The sequence below is a fragment of the Sciurus vulgaris genome, assembly GCF_902686455.1.
Source record: "Sciurus vulgaris genome assembly, chromosome: 5".
NCBI lineage: Eukaryota > Metazoa > Chordata > Mammalia > Rodentia > Sciuridae > Sciurus > Sciurus vulgaris.
In genome coordinates this window covers 146,091,242-146,117,114 of record NC_136465.1, presented here as the reverse complement: position 1 = coordinate 146,117,114, position 25,873 = coordinate 146,091,242, and the positions used below count along the sequence as shown (strand labels likewise).

The window sequence follows — 25,873 nt, the reverse complement described above, 5'->3', positions numbered from 1 at the left end:
CTCATGTCTGTTGTGATATTTCCTTGTTCATTCCAAATTTTAGTAATTTGAGTTTTCTCCCTCTTTCTCTTTGTTAGTGTGGCTAAGGGTTTATCAATTTTGTTTATTTTTTCAAAGAACCAACTATTTATTTTGTTAATTTTTTCCGATTGTTTTTTTTTTTTTTTTTTTTTTTTTTTTTTTTTTGGTTTCAATTTCGTTGATTTCAGCTCTGATTTTAACTATTTCCTGTATTTCCTGTCTTCTACTACTTTTGGTGTTGGTCTGCTCTTCTTTTTCTAGGGCTTTGAGCTTTAGTGTTAAGTCGTTTATTTGTAACACTGACTTCTTTTTAATGACAAAGATGGGTTTGTTCCAAGGAGAAGTAGAGGGCTTAACATGGCCTGCACTTAGTTGTTCTGATACTAATTCCTGGGCCACCTTAAGTTTATCTATGGGGAGGGGCCACTGAGGGACCCAGACTGGAGTTGTAGATTTCCAGGATATTTTTATATGATCGTCATTTGCCCCTATGAAAAACTCAATCCCTGACTACCTGGATTACCTTTGACGTCTATGGGTTGTGTCATCCCTTGTGCATTACGACCAAGGCCTTTGCCCCATATGTGTCCCTGTTGTGTCATCATAGTTTGTGCTTGGGTGCAATAGGACATATCTGAGGTAAGTACCATATCCATTTGGCACAAGACGTCCCTTCCCCAAAGAGTGACTGGTAGATTTTCTAAAACATAAGGTTGGAATGTTCCCTGATATCCTTCGGTATCTTTCCAGGTTAGAATTGCACTGTTCCTTTCCAGACTGGAGGCGACACCAAGCCCTTGAAGAGTCTGGTTTGCTACTTGTAAAGGCCAATCAGGGGGCTAGACCTTTTTTGTAATAATGCTAGAGTCAGCTCCCATATCTAGTAGGCCATTAAATTTTTTTCCTTTTACAGTTAGTTGTGTCATAGGGCATGTCTTTAAATCCATAGTTAAACAGGCTAGGTCAACTCCTGTTGATCCCAAGCCCTGGGAGCCTCTAGCAACCTGTTTAGAAGGGAACTGAGTGTGACAACTAGGAACAACCAGGAGTTGTGCTATATGATCCCCTGGGGAAACATATATAACACCCCTAGGGGATGATGCAAGAATCTTAATCTCTCCTGTGAAATCTGGATCTATAACCCCTGGATTAACAATTAAACCTCTAAGAGTACTAGAACTTCCCAGTACAAGTCCTATGGTGCCTGGAGGAAGGGGACCTTTTAAATCTGTAGGGATGGGTTGATCCCCCATATCAGGGGTTATAATTGCTCTGGTGGTGGCACGGAGGTCCAATCCTGCACTCCCTGTGGGGGCTCTCCTTGGTTCGCCAGCGGATAATGTGTCCTGGCCAGTTGTTGAATAACCCTGTATATTTGAGGGCCCCTGGGCCTCGGGCCCACTTCCCCATTTTTTGGCTGTCTCATATTGGGGGGAAGAGAGTTCCCATCAATGTCTCTCATAGATCTGCTTCGTTAGCCAAATGATTTCCCTTTCTACATAGAGGACATAATTTAGGTTTGGGCTCAGCATGAGGATTAGGAAGCCCCTGTCTCTTTAAGTCCGGACAGTCCCGCTTGAAGTGCCCCAGATTTTTTGCACTGGAAACAGGCTCCAGGTACCCTAGGCCCTTTGAAAGCACTTTGTAACCCCGTGTAAGGGCGGCGGCCATGACTTGGCCCTGAATAACAGAATCATTAATATCTCTACAAACCTTTATATAGGTACTTAAATCTCCACTTTTCCAAGGTCTGATAGCTTCCTTACACCATTTGTTTGCTTCTTCATAAGCCAGTTGTTTTACCAATGGCATAGCTGCCTCTGCGTCCCCGAAAATGAGACTTGCAGTTTGAAGCAGTCGTGCTACAAAATCAGCATAGGATTCATTGGGCCCTTGAAGGACCTCAGATAATTGTCCTTGTAAGTCTCCTGTTCCCTGTAAAGTTTTCCATGCCTTTGTAGCGGGCAGCCGCTATTTGAAGATAAACTGCTGGGGGGTAATGAACTTGTGCTTGTTGGCCTATATGTGGCGCCGTTCCCATTAACATTTCTAACCCCCACTGGGGATTGCCAGCTGTTGCATTGCGCCGTGCAGTTTCTGTGGAGTATTCCTGCCAGGCTGTTTTCCACACTAGGTATTGACCTCCAGACAAGGTAGCTCTAGCTACATTTCCCCAATCATCTGGGGTTAAATTTAACCCCCCTATGGAATCTAGGAGAGTAAGAGTAAAGGCCGCCTGGGGGCCATATTGCATAACTGCCTCCTTTAATTGTTTTACAAGTTTAAAATCAAGAGGCTGGTGATGTCTCTGTTGTTGGTCTTCAAACACTGGGAACACTGACTCCCCTACGAAGTCCTCCAGCCCTTAGCTGAAGTGCAGCAAGCGCATGCACCCTGACACTACGCAGGATTGTAAGGAGGGGGCGCTGGAGGCTCAATTGGGGATGTAATTGTGATGTTTTTGACTCCCCGTATAGCTCGTTTTTCTAGTTCCTCTCCAGATAGTTCCTCTTCCTCCTCCTCTGAGTAGTTTCCTCTTTCTGAGGCTCTAGAGGATCATTCCTTTTTCAGCTCCTCTAGTGCTTCTTCCCCTTCCTTTATGGCCTCTTGGCAGCGCGGCTTTAGGGTGACTAAACAGCCACAAACCAGAGTCCAAATAGCCATCGTTCCCGGCGGCAGTGAAGTTTCAATATCAGCTCGTTTTAAGTCTTCCCCCAAATGGTCCCATTGTGGGACAGTTAGAAGCCCTTCATCAAGAAACCAAGGGGCTGTCCATTCTACTGTGTGAAGGAACGCCCACGCTGTTTTTGTTTTAAGAGGCGTCCCGTTAGCTTTAAGGATAGCTTTAAGAGGACCCTCCATCCTGACTCGTGATATTTCTGTCCCCATTACTAACAGCTAAGAGCGCTTGCCACAACACAAACACAAACCAAACAGGTAGGAAAAGAACAAACACGAGGACAGCTAGTAGTCTAACACAGCTCATGGACTCTCCGTCACTTTTTCGCAAACCTCAAACTCAGTAGCTTTCCGCGAACCTTACCTGGCCAGCTACTCCTTAAATCTTACCTCTTGAGTCTTACCTCTTAAGTTTTATTTTATCATTCCCAGGTTTCGGCACCACTTACCACCATCCAGCAGTGATAATAACGACTTGACTCCTCTTTTGGGTGCAGCACTTCTCTCTTTATTCCGGGAGTATACAAGCTTATATAGAGCACATCAGCCAATCAGGAGACAAAAAAAAAAATTAAAAAAAAAAAAAAAAAAAAAAAAAAACACGGGCAATGCATGGGCAGTAAATTGAGACTATTGGGAACACACAGGCTTCATGAGCTGTCCATGAGTCAGGAGGGGAGGCATCAACTAATTAGGAGTATTTCTTGAAACAAGCTGTTTACCACTGTAGCTGTCCTGGCAGCCTGCCAAGTGGCCGTCTTAGGAGTACTGGGTTAGGACGCGTCCACCTCCGTGTGCCCCCAGAGCTGAGCGCCCCCAACACAAAACATGTGTAAGTTTATAGAACTGATGAATCTTTCCTCTGTTTTATTTTATTTTTTTTTTAATGCCCCTATCTCCAGGATACAGGTTTCAGAAATGTCTTGATGACTAAGTCTAAGACTGTCCCACCTCAATCTTTGTGGATTTCACCAGGAATGAAGATGGAGCCCAGAAGATCTGTGTACTCCAGGTAAGTCCACTCTTTACCAGCATCAATGTCATCATCTTCTAGCAAAAGAAGGGGCCTCAGAACTCTGCAGTCTCCTGGCAAAGCCTCTTTCTTTTCCTTTACTGAACACATTTCACAGCCTTTCCATTGTTATCTGCTTGAAAATTATCAGAACTCATTTATACTGAAAGGTGGGATTACTTCTGTTACAACCAAGGGGTAAGAATACCCAGGCCATCCTGAGTTTAAGTTCCAATGTGGTTCTGTGGGCAGTGGAGCAAATACATGACATAATGCACATTTTACTTATTTGTTATTTGGATTCTGATATGAGTTTAAAACTTCCATATCATTACTTTTATATCCTCAGTGCCCAGAGTGCATAAAAGCTAAATACAGAAAGTCATGAGAATATTATGAGCAGTTATGTGTCATGAAATTGGACAACCTAGAAAAAGTAAATTCCTAGAAACATATTACCTACCAATACTAAATTGTGAAAAAATTGAAAATCTAAACAAACCAATGAGTAAAGCAGTTGAAATTAGTAACTAAAAGTTTCCCATCAAAGAAAAGCCCAGGAACAAGATGATCTCATGACTAATTTCAATCAAACATTTTAAAGTCATACCAATCTTTCTCAAGCCCATCCAAAAAAATTAAAGGGAAGGGAATACTTCCAAAATCATTTTACAAAGATACCATTACCCTGATATCAAAGCCAGGCAAAGATACTACAAGAAAAGAAGAGTACAGGCTAATATCGATGATGAACAAAGATGAAAAAATCCTTTATAAAATACTACAACCTACATTCAGCAGTACATTAAAAGCATCTTTCATACCATGATTGAACTAGGATTTACCCTAGTATTTAAGACTGATTCAACAAATGCAAATCAATACATGTGAACCACTGTATTAATAGAATGAGATTCAAAAAAAGCAGTTGAGAAATTCTACTTCCTTCATGGTTAATTTTCAGCAAATTAGGAATATAAGGAATATTTCTCCAAAGAATAAGGGTTACATATTACAAGTCCACAGTTAATGTCATAATCAATAGTGACAATTTGAAGGCTTTTCCTTTGAGATCAGGAACACAGAACTTTCACCACTTTTGTTGAACATAGTACTGGAAGATTTAGCCAGAATAATTAGAATAGAGAAAGAAATAAGACATTCAAATAAATAAGGAAGAAGTGATACTGTCTCTGTTTGCAGATGACATGAACTAATATGTAAAAAAAATACTAATGAGGCCACCAAAATACCATTAGAACTGATAAGTAAATTCACTAAATTTGTAAAATTAGTAAATTCATTAAATTCAGCAATTGTGGGAAACAAAATTAACTTACAAAGTTCAATAGTGTTTCTACACACTAATAATAAATTGTTTAAAATGAAATTTAGAAAACAAATTAGTTTGCAATAGCATTAAATACAAACCCTTAAGAGTAAACAGAACCAAGTAAATTAAAAAGCTGTGTACTAAAAACTATAAAACATTGATGACAGAAATAGAAGATAAAACAAATAAATGAAAAGATATTCCATGTTTATGGATTGGAAGAATTAATACTGTTAAGACATCTATAGTACCCAAGCATTCTACAGATTCAATGCAATTCCAATATGTCTTCACAAAATAGGAAAAAAGTCCTAATATTTATATAAAACTACAAAAGACCATACCAAAACAGCCTTGAACAAGAACAAAGCAGGAAGCTTCACAACTCTTTGTTTTCAAAATATACTATAAGATTATAGTTATCAAAACAGCATGGCACTGACATAAAAATAGACACATAAACCAATGGAAGAGCATAGAGAGCCCCAAAATAAATCCAAACCATCTACCGACTTTTAAAAAGAAGGTTACCCGCAACATAAGATGGGGAAAAGATAGTGTCTTCAATAAGTTATTTTGGGAAACTGAATATACATATGCAGAGGAATGAAAATGGATGTCTATTGCTCCTTTTATACAAATACCAACACAAAAGAATGGAATACTTAAATATATGATCTAAAAATATAAAGCCACTAGAAGAAAACATAAGTACAAACTAAATGGCTTTGAATCTGGGTGATGATTTCTTGTATATAACCCCCAAAATATAAGAAATAAAACAAAAATAAACAAATGGGATTATGTCAAACAAAAAATTCTGCACAGCAAGGAAACAATAGAGTGCAGAGATAATTCACTGGAAGAAAACATTGCAAATTGTATAAAAAATATGGCTTATCTCTGAAAGGTATGAGGAATTCAAAGTACTCAGTAGCAAGAAGCAAATAATCCTATTAAAATGGGCAAAGAACATGAACAGACATTTCTCAGAGGAAGACAAATGTCTAGCAGATACATAAAAAAATTTCTCAACATCTCTAATCATCAGAGAAATGCAAATTAAAACCATGATGACAGGATATCACCTTACTCCTGTTAGATTGGCAATTACCCAAACAATGAAATGTAAGTGCTGGGGAGGAGGAGGAAGAAAAAACTGACCCTTGATAGACTGTTGGTGGTGTTTTAAATTAGTATAGCCACTTTGAAAAACATTATGTTGTGACAGATTTTCTTATTTGTATGATGTGATATCAATGTGTTTAATAGCCATATTAAAAAAAACAGTATGGAAGTTCCTTGGAAAACCAAAAATGGAATTAGCATATGTCACATCATTCCCACTGCTGTGCTTGTTCTTAAAATAATTGAAATCTGTATATTGAAGCAATATCTGCATTCCTCTGTTCATTTCAGGAATATTCAAAATAGTCAATAAATGGGAACAATCCAAGTGTTCATCAGTGGATAAACGGATAAAGAAAATGTAACACACACACACACACACACACACACACACACACAGAATACCTATCAACCTTAAGAAAAACACCAGAAAATTCTGTCATTTGTGACAACAAGAAGTTATTATATTAAATGAAATAAGCCAGACCCGGAAAGACAAATACTATATGATCTCACTCACAAGGGCAATCTAAAAATGTTGACTCATAGGAATGGGAAGTACAATGGTGATTACCTATCACTTCCCACCGCCCACGGAGGAAATGATAACACGCAGCCTTTTTTGGTGCAGTGAAGCTTCTTCTCTTTAATGTGGACAAAAGGCTCTCAATGTGGAACTACTCCAGGTTATAAAGAATACAGGGACCAATCAGAAAGTTGTCCCTGCGGTGAATGCATGGACATATCAAGTAAACGGCCTAAAACATGTACTGTACACAAGCCAAGCACAAGGTACATCAGCCAATCAGGAGTACTTCCTGAAACTTGTTAACAGCTTCAAGCTTTTTCTGGCACCGCACCAGGCACCACCTTGAAGATAGGCCAGGGCGTGCCCGCCTCCGCCGGGCCCTCAGAGGCAAGCGTCCCTGACAATTACTGGAGGGGAGAGAGGTAGAAAAAAGAGATATTGAACAAAGGGTACAAAAGTACAAAGTTTCAGATAGATAGGAAGAATAACTTCTAGTGTTTTATTGCATAGCATGGTGTTTATAGTCAATGGTAATATATATTTTAAAATAACTACAAGAGAGGATTTTAAATATTCTTACCACAAAGAAATAATAACTATTTTAGTTAATGGATCTGCTACTTAGTCTGATTTGATCATTCCATAATCTCTCTATATATATGCATTAAAATATTATATTATACCTCATAAATATATACAATTATTATTTGTTAATTAAAAAAAGAAATAAAACTCGACAAAACTCCAAAACAAAGAACTGGTATAAATATTCAACAATTCTAGAAATTTTATTTGTAAATGTAAAGATCTGTGTCATTTATAATATTTTGAAAATCATCATTATGTAATTATACATTTAAAAGGATTTATTAGTTAAGGTTATCAATTGATTAGTTATATCATGCCAACCTATTGATTTACCTGACAATTATCTCAGTGAATTTGAGAATAAATTCTCCAGTTGGTTAAAAATATAACAAGTTTTTGGAAATAACCTTTTGTATTCACCCTCCTACCTCATGTACAGTTAAATTCACTCACTTGTTTGATATTCCAACTTTTGATTGACATTTCCAGGAGCAATGAGAATTTTAACAGGATGTTAAAATGTGATTCTTCTTGACTTCTGGGCTACTCTTTTCAATGTTCTATACTACTATCTTATTTAATCATCACAATTAACTTTAGTAAGTATTATCATTATCAATTAAGTAAGATCATTTTATGGAAGAGAAGACTAAACTAACAAGTCAAGTTAGTTGGAATTTGAATCTCGAAAATCTATCTCCAGAATAAGTGCTTTTAGCTAGTGCTATTAGGCAAAAGTAAGAGAGACTGTGCTAAGGATTTCATGGGAAGCACAACCAAAAACCAGGCATTGAATATTGAACAGTCTCAGTCACTTTAAGCTCACAGAAGGGCTGAAAGACTTGATCTCGACAAGAGTCTTTCCAAGAGTAGTAGAGAAGTATATTCCCTCTTCATTTTAAAGAGAGAGACAGAGTGTGAGTGTGTGTTAGTCCAATGGGTCTCTCAGGAAAGTCGCTACCTAAACCGTAAGATTAGGGAAGTAGAGTGGACTTTTTTCAGACCGTCATCTGTGATGGCAAACAATAGAAATAGCTTGGGCAGCTGCTCCAAAGATAAAAATGAAAGGAGTTTGACACCTGTTTAGATTTGCTTTCCCTCTAATCATTGGAGTAAAGTATGTGTGAGTGCTTCCTGAAGGCTATGTGTGAGCCACATGCAAAAAAGAAGCATGTAGATAGTCTTAGATCTTAGCCAGTAAGATCACATTTAAGGAGTGAAATAAACACATCATTAAGCAGTAGAAATCAGTATATTCTTAGAGGTTGCAAGAGTAGGCAAGAAACCATAGAGAGAAGCATTCACTCAGAACTGCTCATGAGTGAGGATCTCTGATGAATGTGTAAACACAACTACTAGTGACTGTGAGATTTAAACATATGGTGTGCCTAAAAAGAATGAAGCCAGGATCAAGAATACCAGTCAAGTTTGACCTGTTTTTCTCCTCTTGCTCTTGCCTTCCTCTTTATGTCAACTCTGGAAAATCAGATTTGCAGTCAAAAGATTTAGAAAAAGAGTTGGAAGATTAAGAAAAAGGGAGAAAGGCTCTCTGCTATATAAGACCAAACATTCTAAAAACTGAATTGATACTGTTTTGTGACCCAGAGGTCAAGGAAAATTTAATTATCTACAAATCATGTGTAAAATCACAGGACTGCCCACATTTTTACCTTGAACATAATAGAGAACTTCCTTAGAGAGGCAAAAACAAGTATTTTCTGATTGTATTTCATGACATCCATTTTGTTCAATATAATGATTCCAGGAAGGACTTCTCAATACAGTGATTACAGCAAGGGTCAGGGTTGACATGTGGGTGGCAACAGTATTCCTAGCTTCTCTTCATCTTCACAAAACCAATGAATACTATCTTCCTGTATGACTCAGCATTATGTTGCTGTGGCTAAACCAGAAAAATATACAGAAAAAAAGTTTATTTGGGGCTCAGAGTTTCAAAGGTTCAGTGCATGGTTGGCCAACTACATTGCTCTGTACCTGAAATGAGTTAAAAATATCATTGCAGAAGGGTGTGGTGAAGGAAAGCTGTCAGTTCATGCCAGTCAGGAAGCAGAGTTAGAGAAGGGAGTCAGGTACAAAATATAATTATGTTTATAATATAACATAATATAATATATATTCTTATTCCTCCAGCGATATCCAACATGCCTACGATTACCACTCATTCAAATTATTAATCCATTCAAATTATTAATCTATCAAATTGATTAATCCACCAATGAGGTTATAGCCCTTGTAATCTAACCATTTACCTCTGAACATTCCTGCATTGCCTAACACATGAGTTTTTGGAAAGGACACCTCATATCCAAACCCTAGAACCTCCCTTTTCATAAAAGTACATCGATAATAGATAATACTGGATAGTAGAATTTAACCATATAAAGGCAGAGAGATTTGCCAATAATCTACTTTAAAAAAATAGAAATACTTTCAAGAAGCATTCAATAGCTACTCAGAGATCATAATCATTAATAGCTTAGGTGTGCCAATATTTATCTAGTACAATGAGTGTGGAAGCCAGTTTCCAAAGATCATTCCAACCAATTCCACTCACCTCTTTTCCTCAAATGCTGCTCCTCCCATTCACAATTGGAGGACAAGCCCTGGCTGTCCCCACTGAATCTAGCCTGGGCTTGCCACTGCTTTGACCAACTATATATGAAAGAAGGGTTGTGCAGGGACTTATGAACTTAGGAATATAGAAGTTGCCATCAGCTTCCTCTTCCTTCCTCTTAGAACTCTGATTCTCACATGAATAAAGTTTAGGCTGCTCTGCTGGGAAAGAGCAGACATGGAAGAGCAACAAGGGGCCAGACATCTAGTCATACCACCATTTGACTGTAACTGTGCAAAGACACCCAGCAAAAGCAGCAAGGAAAGTGTGTATCAAAGCTCCAACCCGTGAAATCTGAGATTTGGCAAAATTTGGCAAAGGAGTGAGTGTTTTCTGCCACTATTTTTTGGGGGAAGGGGGTTTGATTTGAGATAACTGAAATAAAGAGAAATGAGAATTCTCTAACTCTTGTCTCCTTTAGGATGTATGGAACTTCAATTCTTTTTTCAACCAAATAAATAAATAAGTCTACCTCTGTTAAAGCTGTTAGGCATTATGTTTAGAATTGACTCCCAACTTTTTTTTTTTTTTTTTTATTTTAAACAAATGGGATACATGTTGTTTCTCTGTTTGTACATGGCGTAAAGGCATACCATTTGTGTAATCATAAATTTACATAGAGCAATGTTGTTTGATTCATTCTGTTATTTTTTCCCTTCCCCCCACCCCTCCCACCCCTCTTTACCCTCTATACAGTACTTCCTTCCTCCATACTTGCCCCCCTCCCTAACCCTAACTCTAACCCTTCCCTCCCCCCCATTATGTGTCATCCTCCACTTATCAGCGATATCATTCGTCCTTTGGCTTTTTGAGATCGGCCTATCTCACTTAGCATGATATTCTCCAATTTCATCCATTTGCCTGCAAATGTCATAATTTTATCATTCTTTATGGCTGAGTAATATTCCATTGTATATATATACCACAGTTTCTTTATCCACTCATCAATTGAAGGGCATCTAGGTTGGTTCCACAGTCTGGCTATTGTGAATTGAGCAGCTATGAACATTGATGTGGCTGTATCTCTGTAGTATGCAGATTTTAAGTCCTTTGGGTATAGGCCAAGGAGTGGGATAGCTGGGTCAAATGGTGGTTCCATTCCAAGTTTTCTAAGGAATCTCCACACTGCTTTCCAGAGTGGCTGCACTAATTTGCAGCCCCACCAGCAGTGTATGAGTGTACCTTTCTCCCCACATCCTCGCCAACACCTGTTGTTGCTCGTATTCTTGATAATCGCCATTCTAATTGGGGTGAGATGGAATCTTAGGGTGGTTTTGATTTGCATTTCTCTTATTACTAGAGATGTTGAACATTTTTCCATATGTTTGTTGATTGCTTGTAGATCTTCTTCTGTGAAGTGTCTATTCATTTCCTTAGCCCATTTGTTGACTGGACTATTTGAATTCTTGGAGTAGAGTTTTCTGAGTTCTTTATAGATTCTGGAGATTAGTGCTCTATCTGAAGTATGATTGGCAAAGATATTCTCCCACTCTGTAGGCTCTTTCTTCGCATTGCTGATAGTTTCCTTTGCTGAGAGAAAGCTTTTTAGTTTGAATCTATCCCAGTGGTTGATTCTAGCTTTTATTTCTTGTGCTATGGGAGTCCTGTTAAGGAAGTCTGGTCCTAGACCAACAAGGTGAAGATTTGGACCTACTTTTTCTTCTATAATCTGCAGGGTCTCTGGTCTGATTCCGAGGTCCTTAATCCATTTTGAGTTTAGTTTCGTGCATGGTGAGAGATATGGGTTTAGTTTCATTCTGTTGCATATGGATTTCCAATTCTCCCAGCACCATTTGTTGAAGAGGCTATCTTTTCTCCATTGCATATTTTTGGCCCCTTTGTCTAGTATGAGAAAATTGTATTTATTTGGGTTTGTGTCCATGTCCTCTATTCTGTACCATTGATCTACCTTTCTATTTTGGTACCAATACCATGCCGTTTTTGTTACTATTGCTTTGTAGTAGAGTTGAAGATCTGGTATTGCAATACCCCGTTTCACTCTTCCTGCTAAGGATTGCTTTAGCTATTCTGGGTTTCTTATTCTTCCAGATGAATTTCATAATTGCTTGCTCTATTTCTGTAAGGTACACAATTGGGATTTTAATTGGAATTGCATTGAATTTGTATAGCACTTTAGGTAGTATGGCCATTTTGACAATATTAATTCTTCCTATCCAAGAACATGGAAGATCTTTCCATCTTCTAAGGTGTTCTTTAATTTCTTTCTTTAGTGTTGTATAGTTCTCATTGTAGAGGTCTTTCACCTCTTTTGTGAGATTGATTCCCAAGTATTTTATTTTTTTCAAGGCTATTGTGAATGGGGTAGTTTTCCTAATTTCTCTTTCTGAAGATTCATCACTTATGTATAAAAATGCGTTGGATTTATGGGCATTGATCTTGTAACCTGCTACTTTACTGAAATCACTTATGAGTTCTAAGAGTTTTCTGGTGGAATTTCCAGGTTCCTCTAAATATATAATCATGTCATGCCACACAGATGGCATCTCATCTACCTAAAGCAAATCACATAAAAAAAATTTCATCTCCTATGCACTAGACAAATTACAATATCGCTTTCCCTCAGGAGAAAATGACTAGATAATCAACTTGATATTTATGCTAGTTATGCAGTTACTATCTAAATGATGCCACACTGAAAACCAGTAGAGTAAAATGAGACGGACATCATGATCCTGTGTACATGTATGAGTACACAAATGGTGTGATTCTGCTTCGCGTACAACCAGAGAAGTGAAAAGTCGAACTCCATTTGTATACAATGAATTAAAATGCCTTCTGCTGTCATGTATAACTAAATAAAACAAGCAATAAAAACTCAACAAAAAAAAGGAAAGAAAAGAAAACCAGTAGGGTGACAGGAGATGGCCAAGATTGCCATGGTTCATCTTTTTTTGTGTGCGTGTGACTTCTGTGCCAGAATTAATAATGCTTTGTGCTTACATGTTGGAAAGATTTACGTTACATGAATTTGAGCTGGTGTGATATGAAATATTGTCTCGTTTTATGATACATATCATGCAAATAAGTGACTCTTAAAAAAGTCACATCATTTCAGAAGTTATTGGCTACCCTGTATAGTCTGCTGTGTTATTATCACATGATGGGTCTACATTAACTGGAAAACAGACTCAGTATCTTCAGATAAAAACACAACATGGAATTGCCAGGATTTTCAATTATGTGGGTTATGAGAATCAATATTTCTAGAATAAAACATTTCTTCTCTGAGTATTTCAGGGTATGTTGCCTATACTGGTGGTGAAGGTAAGTAAAGAAGAATGGCAGATTTCAAAGCATTATTTTCAACATGTAAGATCTATTTGTCTATAGCACAAATGTTTAAAAGCCTATCTTAGAATTTAGAATATCTGAGTGGACTCTAAATCTGCATCTGCCTCTTACTAAACGAGTCTAGTACCTCATTTGACCTCTTTTGTAAGTATTTCGGTGATGAGAGTCATTCATTCTATTGCACTTATTTATTCTTTTATTGACTCAGTGAACTTTTTTGAGTGTCTACAATGAGCCAGCAATGTGCAATGAGAATAAAAACAAGAATACTTCATGACTATTGATGTTATAGAGCTGATAACACCTTAGAGGGAACAGAAATGTATGTAATAGATGATCTGTAGAGTATGCTGTAGTTCCAAAACTATAATCTTGATTCTTATTGATGTTCAACCACAAACTGAAATTGAATATGCAAAGATGAGGTATATTTTAACTTTATTTCTGGTGTTACCTTGAAGTTGTAAATGATCAACACACTTTCAAATGATACTGCTTGCTTCCATGTCATATTAGCATCCCTGTGTAGTCTTGTAATGATTAATGAAATCCCCATGAGCTGAGGTATAACCACCAAGAAAAGATAGATTCCTCTGGCAGTGTTCTCCTGACTTGAAAAGTGGCCCCCAGACAGATGTTAAACACTGCATGAACAAATTGGAGCACTTTAAAAATATCAAAATTCCCCCTACTTCAAATTTTAAAACGAGAAAATCAGTTTGCATTCTTTCTATGCCACCTGAAGGAAACGTTGAAATGGGGATTTATGAGAGGTGGCAAGAGATTTGGAGATAATTTGTCTTATTTTCAGTGGGGTCTGCAGACTACCTGCTTTAAGAATCTCCAGGGGCTTGTTAAGAAAAGCAGATTCAGAGGCTTAATCCATTCCTACTGAATGAGAATTTTTGAACCCAGCCTTGGGAATCTGCATTTACTTACATGCTCTTAAAGTTTGTGACCCACATATTCCAATCCTACCACCTTATCTTGCAAATGAGTAAATTGGGGCACTAAGAAATTGAATAACTTGTTAGGTAAGTTCATAGAATTTTTTCTCAAAATCCTAGAAACAGAGCAAGGATGGTATTTTTGAAGAGGCTCTACAATGGAAAAGGAGAAAAAGAAAGAGTATGAGGAAGACAAAGGAAATTTTTTATGGCTTGCTTTTTCTGTGTTTGGATCTATGACAGGTCTATTCATTCCTTTCCATTTTCTGTGGAAAATTCCTTCAGCTGTTCACTCTTCCGCTGGAATTTTAAATATTGTTGACCTAAAGTCAGCTCCAAATCATTTGACAAGTAAGACAAGTAAAGTCACAATAACTCTTTTCTCTCAGCATATATCATCACCTTAGGCTGAATGCACAATCAAAACAGTGTTGAAGAAGGAAAATCACTTTGTAAAAACATAAATATATTTAAAGTCACCAGTCTCATGATAATCTGAGTGACCCATTATTCACTTATTAGAACCATACTGATACTGTTGATTTTAGTTCATAATTATCCAACATAAGGTAGATATGCTTTTTAGAATTAAGTATATAATTGAGTAAACTGCTTTAGGTTTTGAAACTTTAATCTTTGAGATCAACATGTACAACAAATACACTTACTGGGTCTATTTTAGTATGTACTATCCTCATTTTGGATTGACATGGAACCAAATACATCCTTCACATAGTAGGCAAACAATTGACATTTAAATGACACTCTAAGTCATAAGCCATGCTTTGTTCAAGGACATTTTGAATAGGTACTGAACTTGTATAAATGAAATATATTTTTAATATCACTAATGTAGTTATTGTTATTTCTACTTTTAATTTATGAAGAATTAAATATATTTTATAGCTACATATTAGACATTTTACTATCATGAGTTACTTCCTTTCTAGGAAAATAGAATTTTAAAAGTATTGTTCTTTGGGATATTATCCCAAATGGGATAATAGGATAGCAGTTATTTATGATACTCCCTTCAAAGAAATGAAGAAAATTGAAAGATATTTTTAAATTAGCTTAGGGGCAACTGTGACTTGGAAAAAGGTTATAGATGTTACCAATGTCATCCTGTATGTTATGGTTTTATGCACATTGCTAGTAGAAATTAATTTTTTATTTGATGTTGAATTCTTAAGGAAGCTTTAACTTGTCAAGAATTATAGGCTTATAAATATGTGTATATGGTGAAATTTTATTGCCTTAAGCCTCATAATGCTCTTGGTATTTTATTGTTCTCAAAGGAGATCTTTTGAACATGTTGTTTCCTGTACCCACAGGCTAATCCTCAAAGTGTACATTCATAACTGAACATTAGTCTATAATTTTGGAATAAATCCTGTGACATTAATTAGTTAAACATATATTACTTCCTGTAAAACAGTTTTTTATTGACTTTTTTCAAATGCAAAATAGAATTCAGGCTTTTTAATATCCCATTTTTAAATTGAAAAATATGAAGAGATCTTATTTTAAACAAGGTTTCTGACTATCAATGGAGATAAAACTGGAAAGGAACAGTTGATGCTTAAGTATAATCTAAGGTCCAATGTAACAATCCAGTATACTTAACATTAGGAGTTCATGTAGTTATATTTAAATACAAACCTACATGAAGTCTTTCATTAATTTTCCATGAAATATAAGTGTATCATTGCAATTAAAAAATAAGACAATAAGTAATCTTTCTATGCTATCTATTTAATTTTGAAATTTAATAACATGATACTGATGATATTGAAAAACAAGCCTTAATTAAACATGGGAGATTTAACACAAATATTGCAAAACAATAACTATGTTATAATCCATACAAGCAGTATTAATACTACTTATATTTATTGAATTGCTGTTATATTTCAGGCACTGTGCTAAGTACTTAAAAACATTTTGTTTGTTTGACTTAACTTCACAGCAGTAATACAAGTTAATGAGGTCCCAGACTAAGCCACTGTGCTAGCAGAGGTAAATAAGCACTAACTTACTGAAAGGGGCATAGTGGGTACAAGACAGATATAAAATTTGAAACTGAGTCTGATTTCAAATTTCATGAAAAAAGATATAACTTTAAAACAATAAGCATTCACCTTTAAGGCAATCAACTTAAAATATCAATTCTTTATGTCAACTCTTTTTATTTGTAGATAATTTTCCAAAGAAAGACCCTCATTATATCAAGGAGATCTATGCTGATTATGAAAGTAAATTATAGTTTTAATCACAGCATAGCAGTGAGGCAGCATATATAACAATGGCTAGAATGTTGGGTTAGGATGTACATTCTGGAGTCTGACAAGCTAAATGAAAATCTTACTATCACTGTCACTATTTACTAGGTGTACATCACTAGGCATATTACTAGTCTCTAAGTAGCTTAGTTTCAGTATGTACAATAAACACATCAAAAATAACAACTCCACAGAAAATTAGGTGAACTAGTGTATATCAAATTCTGTGCCTGTACAGCTAGTAGGATATACACGTAAACTAGTGCTCCTTTACACAGAACATTTGTGGTTTCTGATCATGACACGTTGAGATGGATGCCAAATGTCAGGTTAGGAGGTGAAGGAAGTTTGGAGTTGAAAAGAGTATGTACATTAGCTCATTAATGGGATAAAGAGTGAGAAATGACTCTCATACTTTATGCAGAGAGCTCAGTATGGTATTCACACTTAATTTAATATAAACTGATTTATTCAACAAGTATTTACAGAATGAATTTGCACTTTGGGCACTATGATAAATGTTAGAAATAGCCCTGCACAGCAGTACACTCCTTTGATCCCAGTTACTTGGGAGACTGAGGCAGGAGGATTGCAAGTTCAATGTCAACCTGGGAAATTTAGCAAGACCCTATCTCAAAATAATAGCAAAAAAGGGGGCTGGGAACATAGCTCAGTGGTAGAATATTCCTGGTCCAGATTTCAAATTTAATGGAAGAAAGATATCACTTTAAAATACAGGCATTCACTTTTAAGGCAATAAGTTTAAAATATAAGATTTAACTCTTTGTATTTGTAGGTACCCCATATCTGAACCATGCATATACACAAAAATGATAGGAACATTGAAAAAAGATGCAGTCTATGCCTTTTTGATGCTGTAGTCCAGACTTGTGTCAATAATAAAATTCAGATCAAGTAAACATGTTTTAATGCAGCTATGAAACTGAGATGAAATGGAGTCTCCAACAGCTGCCCAGCATAATCAATGTTCACTGATGTTACTTATTACTGCAGTAACATATTAAAAAAACATCTTATGAATTAGCATTATAATCTGTGAATGTGGCCTGACTATACCTGAATATAAATCACCCTATAGATTTACAAGGGTAAAGAAAATAAAATTAAAATATTTAAGTGTAGAGATTTAGATTTGGTCAAATAGAAATTGATAATTTGATAAAAATTAGTTTTATAAGGGGTATGACAATGTGTAGCATATATTATTTTATTTTAACAATTTCTTTAAAATCATATTTAATTTCTGTAATTTTCTTATGGTGTAAAATTAGATACATAATTGTATTCATTTCAGTGATTTATATAGAAAAAAAATCTAACATTTAAAAATGGATATTTTAAAAGTTTCAGTAATTAGTGACCGAGAAGGGAAAACCTGCCCAACCAGTTTATTTTTATTTTGTTTTGTTGTGAGTCATACACTGATGTAATCAACTTCACTAGCACTATTGAATAGTTTTGGACAGCTTAACTAATACAGAAGCCAAAGAATGGTTTGCTAATGATATACCTAAATAATGACTCTGCACTTATATTTATTTTATAGGACACTCTTACTTAAATACTAGTTTTATCAGTCATAATATGGTTTAAATAGTTAGTATATGGTCATCTTTTATATAGTTAATATATAAATAACCTGTATTTTCATGTATACTCTAAGTTAAGTTGAGTTTTTGATAAAATTTTAATTTTTATCATGATTTGAGATGTAAGTCAATAGACACACTTTTTTGGTATATGTTGAGTTTTGTGACATTTAGAATTTTTTATTAACTTTCCAACACAGGAAGACTTCATTACTTTTATTGGCATAATATACATTGTCCTGAAGTGGAAAGAAAATGCCATTAAAGGGTGTCATGCCATTTAAAAAGAATTATAGACCCATAAGAAAAAAACAAGTACATTAAGTTTTCATTCTACTATTTAATATTCAATAGTGCTTTGCAATCTTTGTCATGAAGTCACAAAATTACATACAGTACCATATGTAGCATGAGTAACATAAAGAAGCTTAGAAGAACCTCTTTGCGTTCAATGAATTTATGATTCAGCTAGGGAGAAAAGACAGGAAAATGGCACAAATTGAAAGGCAGAAGTAGATCTGAATAATGTTAATACAAAGGTAGAATGCAAATATGATAATTACTGATTTTCAACAGGATTTTATTAAAAGTTAATGGAAATTGAATTTGAATTAGATTTGAAACAGTATAGAAGAAGTCATTCCCAGTGGATAAATGAAGAATGAATAAAACCATTGGACAGGAAAAAAGTCTACCATGTATTCAGAGGATGGTGGATTTTAAAGGCTGATTCAAACGAAGGGTCCACAAAGGGAAGATCAGTTTAACTCCATTCAAAGAATACTGAGCTCAGGCTACATGCCAAGAGTACACTGGATTGAGGAGGGGAACACACAGATCAAGAAAACATTTACTCATTCAGATTTATTTTCCAAATACCATGAGAAGTGCTGATAAAACATGCCTATTCTCAAGTGTTTATTCAGGGGAGCTAGACCCACCAATGGTCTCTAATGATTTCAAACCCCTTTCCTATTGTTCACACACTTGTGTGGTCCTTCCCATTGAGTCTTTAGGTTGGACATAGCAACTCCCTGAAAAGAACTATAATACAGCAAAAGTAATTGAATATCTCTTTTAAGATTAGATAATAAAAAAAATGATTACTCAATATCTTGCTTGTTCTGGATTGCTATGCAGTTAAGCTTGGGGCAAGAAACTGGGGTCTCCAGCCATTGGGTACCCATTCAAATATTGTTATGGGTGTGTCTGTAAGGATGTTACTGGATGAGAGTAACATTTGAACCAGTTAGTATGAGTGGAATAGATTGCCCTCCCTAATATGGAAGGTACTCATGCAAAAAAATGAAGACCTGCATGAACAAAAATGCTGTCGGAGAGGAAACTGTCTGGCCTGAAGCTGGGATATTCATCTTTTCTATTCTTAGATGTCAACAATCACATCAATTCCAGGGTTTTCAGCCTAACAATTATGCAGCCTGGAACTTGTATTATTGGCTCTCCTGGATCTCATGTCTTCAGACTCAGACTGAAAATACTCATAAGCTAGTCCTTGGCTCCAGCTTGCTTACTGCAAATCTTGTAACTTAACAGCCTGCCCAGTTGTGTGAGGGAATTCCTTATAATAAATTCTGTTTGTTCTTATTTCTCTGGGGGATCCTCAGTAATACAACTATTATTTTTGGATCCTTTCATTTAGTATGGTATAACTCATTCTCTCCTCTCCCCCACCCTTCTATTTCTCCCTCCCTCCCTCTCTCCCTCCCTCCCTCCCTCCCTCTCCCCCTCCCTCCCTCTCTCCCTCCCTCCCTCCCTCCCTCCCCCCCCCCCTCTCTCTCTCTCTCATTTCTCTCTTGCTCTTTCTCTTCCAGGATAGACCATGTCCACTTGTCAGCAAGTGGCCAACAGATCACCCCAAGAAATGGGGTCAGAACCTTTCATGAGAAAAATACCCGACCTACTGAACAGATGGGAGTATCTCCAACTTGACAAGCCCAGTTTTTCCTCTATCTATGAGAAATCTGCAATTAAAATCAGGTTTGATGTGAAAGCCAAATGAGTGCTTTCTCTCTAAGATTTTGTTTTAAAGACAAAGATTTTGCTCCCATATTTCCTTTCTACGTTGCATTACATGACGGATATGAGATTAATATACAAAAGTTTATTTTCTTCATATAGACTGGTAATGAAAATTATGAAGATCCAATGAATAAAACAATTCCAGTTACCATTGTGTTCAAAAAATAAAATACTTTGGAATAATTTATAGGAAAAAGAGTGCAACATTTGTATCCTGGAATCTTGCAAATGGATGAGACAGATTAGGTATACAATCAGAATAGTATAATAATACCTTTGGAAATTGGAATATATTATGGTGCTCTGTAGGGTGAGGGCAATTAGGCCTTGAGGGAGTAAGTATATATGATTTACAGCATATAGTCCTAGTAAGCAGTGAGATGTAGGAATCTAAATCTCACAAGGTCAATGTTAAACAAATGTTCAACATTGACATATAAGCAATTGATAAGTATGAAGTAGATGAGACTGTTCAAAGAGAACATTATAAGGAAGAAAATTGTAACTGTGTTTTAGAGGAAAGAACTCTAAGAGAAGACAAAAAAAAGTTATTAAGTATATAAGAGAGTTATGGGGTCTATTTTCCCATGTAAACCAAAGGATTATAGCTTTAAGTGGCTATTTTGTAGACATGCCATAAACTACAGATAAATAAGACATAAAAAATGTCATCAACCCTGAAGGATGTATGTTTGCTAACGTGTTTAAGACAGAAAGTGAAATTGTAATCATTTTGGTATAAATGAAAAAGAATGAAATATATTTAGCTATGCTCACCCCATCCTGTGTTTTCTCCTTAATCTTACATATGGCTTTATAAGTTTTTTGTTTACATTCCCATTTTAATAGCAGGGATCAATTACTATTTATTTTGTATCTTCAGTGCCTGGCCCTAACAGATAACTCAGTGACATATATGTGAGGGAAACACAAATCAAAGGGTAACATTCAATGCAGGATATGTTGGTGAATCAGTAGGGAGTTAAGTGGCAGATCATGTAGGACCTGATGTGTTGTAGAATTTTGAGCAGAAGCAATATGGCAAGATTTACATTTTAGAAATATCACTGACTGATTTAGGACAGAGGCATGTGAAGGGCACATGACTGACATGAGGAGCATCACAGTATGTACATGGTTACAGGAAGAGACACTGAATGCCTGGTCTTGATCTTTGTTAGTATGGGTACCAGGAAGAAAATTGAAAATAGATAATTTTTAAGTAAATTATTAGACATTGCAAGTGGACTGGTTGAGGAAACCGAAAATGAAGAGGAGTTAGGTATGACCCTCAAAGTATCTCTCTTCCTGACTGTATGCATGGGGTAGTACCTAATAAAAAGAATAGGAGAGTTAGCTTTGGAAGGAAACCCTGGTCATTTTTGACCTTGTTGAATTGGAAGTATCTACAGAATGTCCAGAGCAGATGTTCAGTAGGAAGAGGGCATGAAGCTACAGAAGTCATCTAGGCCTTTCATGCAGGTACATGTTTAAAAATAAACTAGTGCAAATGACTCATATGCTTTTTGTTATATTATGGTAGAAAAATATAGAAACTGAAATATAACAAAAGATACCTAAGGACCATGGTTGATTTAAATTATGACTAAGATATTTTAAACTTTTACATAACACCAAGTATACAAAACATAGTATATGAGACCTGGAAAGAAATTTTGGTATGTGTTCAGTGTTTCACTATATGCAGACCTAGAGAGAAGTATACCACTTCTGAGTTTCTTGTTTTCAGAATATGAAGAGCTTTGGAATGGACGTTAATTTATAAATGAATAAAGGGTGAAAAATAAGACAAGAAAGAAAAGGCAAATGATTAAGGGAAATCTTTGAGCAACTTCTAATAACTACTTTACACATGCTTTTATTAGATTCAGTTTCTGGACAGTGTTTGATGTGACATACTTATTTAAGAGCATTAGATAGCTGTTAATTTACATTCTTTATGTGTCTATCTATGTCTCATAAGTATATCATTATTGAGTCTTGAACATTCCAATGAATATTAAATTGCTTTTTTGAAATTGCTCAAATTATGAATCAATGTGTCTGAATAAAAATAATTTGAAGAAAATTAGTTTTTGAAATTACCAAAAATGTTTTCAAGATGGCCAATAGGACTGATTATTATTACCCTTGGTGTTCATATTATTCTCTCTAGTGCTGTAAGCTAATTGAACATAAAAAAGAGGGAGGGAGAAAAAGTCTTGTAAATATTTTATAACTGATCCACAACACTTATCTACAAATCTAAAGTTAAAAAATTGAAAATGGCTTATAATGAATTTAGGGATAAAGCTTGAAGTGAACTGAAGGGAGACTATTTGTGGTCTTAATAAAACACTGTGAATATGTGTATATATATATGTGTGTGTGTGTGTGTGTGTGTGTGTGTGTGTGTGTGTACACATACCTACAAAATAACATATTTATATCTACCTCCCTAGCCAACCATCCCTCTACACATTGTTTTGCTACAGAAATACTTACACTGTGTTGTCCCAGCCTCTGCAAATGTTACCACAGGGTGTGCCATATATATATATTCTTTCTAAAGTTATAAAAAGTGATTATGAATCACTTGTTAGTCCAAGCATTTTGGATAAGGAATTGTGGACCTGAATTGACTGGAGTCCTTTTTTCTGAAAGGAATTGTACTAACTTTAAAGGTGAACATGCTCTTCCCTGCAGTTATTGCTGCTTTATCTAACTAGAAATTCAGAAGTAGAACAGGTTCAGGGTTACAGTAGTTAAATATATGTAATGTGTTTCTCTGCAATCCAAAACACTCTTTCTTTCTCTAATTTAATCTCTACTTAGCTTAAAAAAAGGATGTGACACTTCACAGAAGAAATGCAATTGATCAACAAACATGAAAAAATGTTCATTATCTCTAGTGGTTAGAGAAATGCAAATTAAAACTAAGATTTCACCTCACTCCAGTTAGAATGGCAATGATCAAGAATTCAATTAGCGAGGATGTGGGGAAAAAGGTACACTCATGCATTGCTGGTGGGACTCCAAATTGGCGCAACCACTATAGAAAGCAATATGAAGATTTCTCAGAAAACTTGGAATGGAACCACCATTTGACCCAGTTATCCCACTCCTTGATTTATACCCAAAGGACTTAAAATCAGCATACTATCATGACACAGACACATCAATGTTTATAGTAGCTCAATTCACAATAGCTAAACTATGGAACCAACGTAGATGACCTTCAACAGATGAATGGATAAAGAAAATGTGGTACATATACACAGTGGAATATTCCTCAGCCTTAAAGAAGAATAAAATGATGGCATTTCCTGGTAAAGGGATGGAGTGGGAGAATATCATACTAAGTGAATAAGCCAAACCAAAAAACCAAAGGCTGAATGTTTTCTCTGATAAACAGATGCTAATCCATAATGTGGTGGTGGCAGATGAAGGGATTTTGGATTATGCAGAGGGCAGTGAGGTGGGAAAGAGGGGGAGTGGATGGGAAGGACTGTGGAATGAGATAATATTATTACCCTATATACATATATGATTACACTACTGGTGTGACTCTGCACCATGTTCAGCCAGAGGAAGGAGAAGTTGTGCTCCATTTGTGTACAATATTTCAAAATGCATTCTGTCATTTACTACTAATTAGAACATTTTTTTTTAAAAGGAGAATATGAAAGGGAAGGGGGGAGGGGAAAGGATGGAAAGAGGAAGCACTAGGAACTCAAACGAACAAATTAAATTCCATGAATGTATGATTATGTCAGAATGAACTCCACTATTACCTATGACTATAATGCACTAATAAAATCAAAATAAAAAGTTAAACAGCAACAACAACAACAAAAAGGATTTGACACGTTCTAGGTTCAAAGTTATATCACAAATTGAGAAGAAATACTAGTTCCCCTAGTTCTTTTTTAATAGTGAGAAACTGGGTGCAATGGTTCATGCTGTAATCCAAGCAATTCATGCAACTGAGGCAGGAAGATGGCAAGTTCCAGGCTAGCCTCAGCAATTTAGTGAGACTGTTTCAAAAGGACTGGAGATGTATGTAGCTCACTGGCAAATCACTCCTGGTTCAATTCCCAGTACAGAGAGAGATTTTTTTTTTTTCCTAGAAGGCTCAATGTACTTCTATCCATATTTCATATTATGTGCTATGGTAATGCACTCGAGGAATGGGGTGAAGATATTTAAAAAAACACTCTAATTCTGTAACTTGCTTTAATAAACATGTAAAACATAAATTTTCAGCAAAGGGTACTGAGGGGTATTAAGTGAAATATGTAAGAATGACTAGTTTTCCTGGTCATGTTGTTGACAGTAGTATTCCATGTGTTCTTTCAGGTTGTGACAAATCTTTAGAGTGAGCTTACCAATATATATCCCTCACAGTTCTAATATGTTAATTTATAGAGTTTCCATGTTTAGTTCTCATAAGTCATTCAGTCTGCAACTAGAATGTGAATCTAAGATGTATTTTCTTAAAATGCTTGAACTTTTTTGTATTTTCAATGGGCATACAATCATTGCTAACAATCATCCATGCACCTGAAGTCTCTGATTTTTCCAGGAGAGACCAAAGACCACAACCTGACCAGGTCTTGTGATTTAATTTTAGACTTGAACAAATCCTTGTTTCTAAGATACTTACTGGACCAATAAACTTGCATTGTTATTAATTTAATGTAATAATTCACTCAGGGCTGAATATTAAAATGTCCCAAGTAACAAAAAATACTGGTCAGAGGCTATGGAAATTAGGCCCTAACATCAGTATTTTTTTTAAGTATGGAATTGCATACACACACATCAACACATATATACATTTATAATCATATATAAATACATATAATTATATATAATTTTATTCGTGCATAATTATACAGAATAATGGGTGTCACTGTGGCACATTCATGTATGCACATAACATAATTGGACAAATTTCATACTATCATCAGTAGTTTTTTTAACACCTTCCTGCATATTCTAATATTCTGTCAACAGTGAAAAAAAGTTGCTTATATTACTCACATCTCTATCTGGAACTGAGATAAATAAAACAAACCACTGAATTGCAACATCAGAAAGGAAGTTATATAGTGAAAGGTAGTTACAATGCCCAATATATCATAGTCCTTTTAAAAGAATCCTTGATTCAGTGATATGTATTTATGTGACAAATGTCTGAAAAATAATCTAAATAAAGTTTTCTTTCCATTTCTTTGCCATTAATAATTTCTACTTCCTGTTTTTCAAGTATATATATTTTTTTCTTTTTCATCTTAGGTACTTCTGCTAGCCTTAGACAAGGTGGAATTTAGGACAACCGATTTATGGATGAAGCAAACATTCTTTTGATTGTCTAAGAAGCAGTGCCAATTTCACTTTCTGAAAGAGTATCATTTTTATAAGTAAAGCTTTGGAAAAAGTTATGTTTATAATTTGGGGATGGACTGCCTGCTTATGTATAATTGTGTGCACTTCATGAAATAAATGAATAATGCTTATTTCTACCATAATCAGATATGTTTTTATTTTTAATTTTCATAGGAAATATCCTAGTATTCACCTGACAAAAAGCATTCTAGTTGTCTAAATAGACAATATAGGGTATGAAGAGAAAATACGGGAAGCAAGAGATCATTTCAATAAAGAGTTAGAGATACTGAAAAAAAAAACCAAACAGAAATTCTTGAAATGAAGGAAACAATAAACCAAGTTAAAAACTCCATAGAAAGCATA

The 25,873-nt window shown here is 35.6% G+C and overlaps 1 protein-coding gene across 1 annotated transcript in view; it reads left to right on the top strand.

The window, feature by feature from the left end:
* Positions 1-25,572, top strand: part of TSPAN19 (tetraspanin 19) — an 88,857-nt gene extending 63,285 nt beyond the window's left edge. Inside the window, 2 exon segments of the mRNA XM_079143276.1 lie at positions 3,603-3,712; positions 25,418-25,572. Coding sequence (XP_078999402.1) covers positions 3,603-3,712; positions 25,418-25,430 — 123 coding nt within the window. The 3' untranslated portion in view covers positions 25,431-25,572.
* Positions 25,573-25,873: the final 301 nt, after the last annotated feature.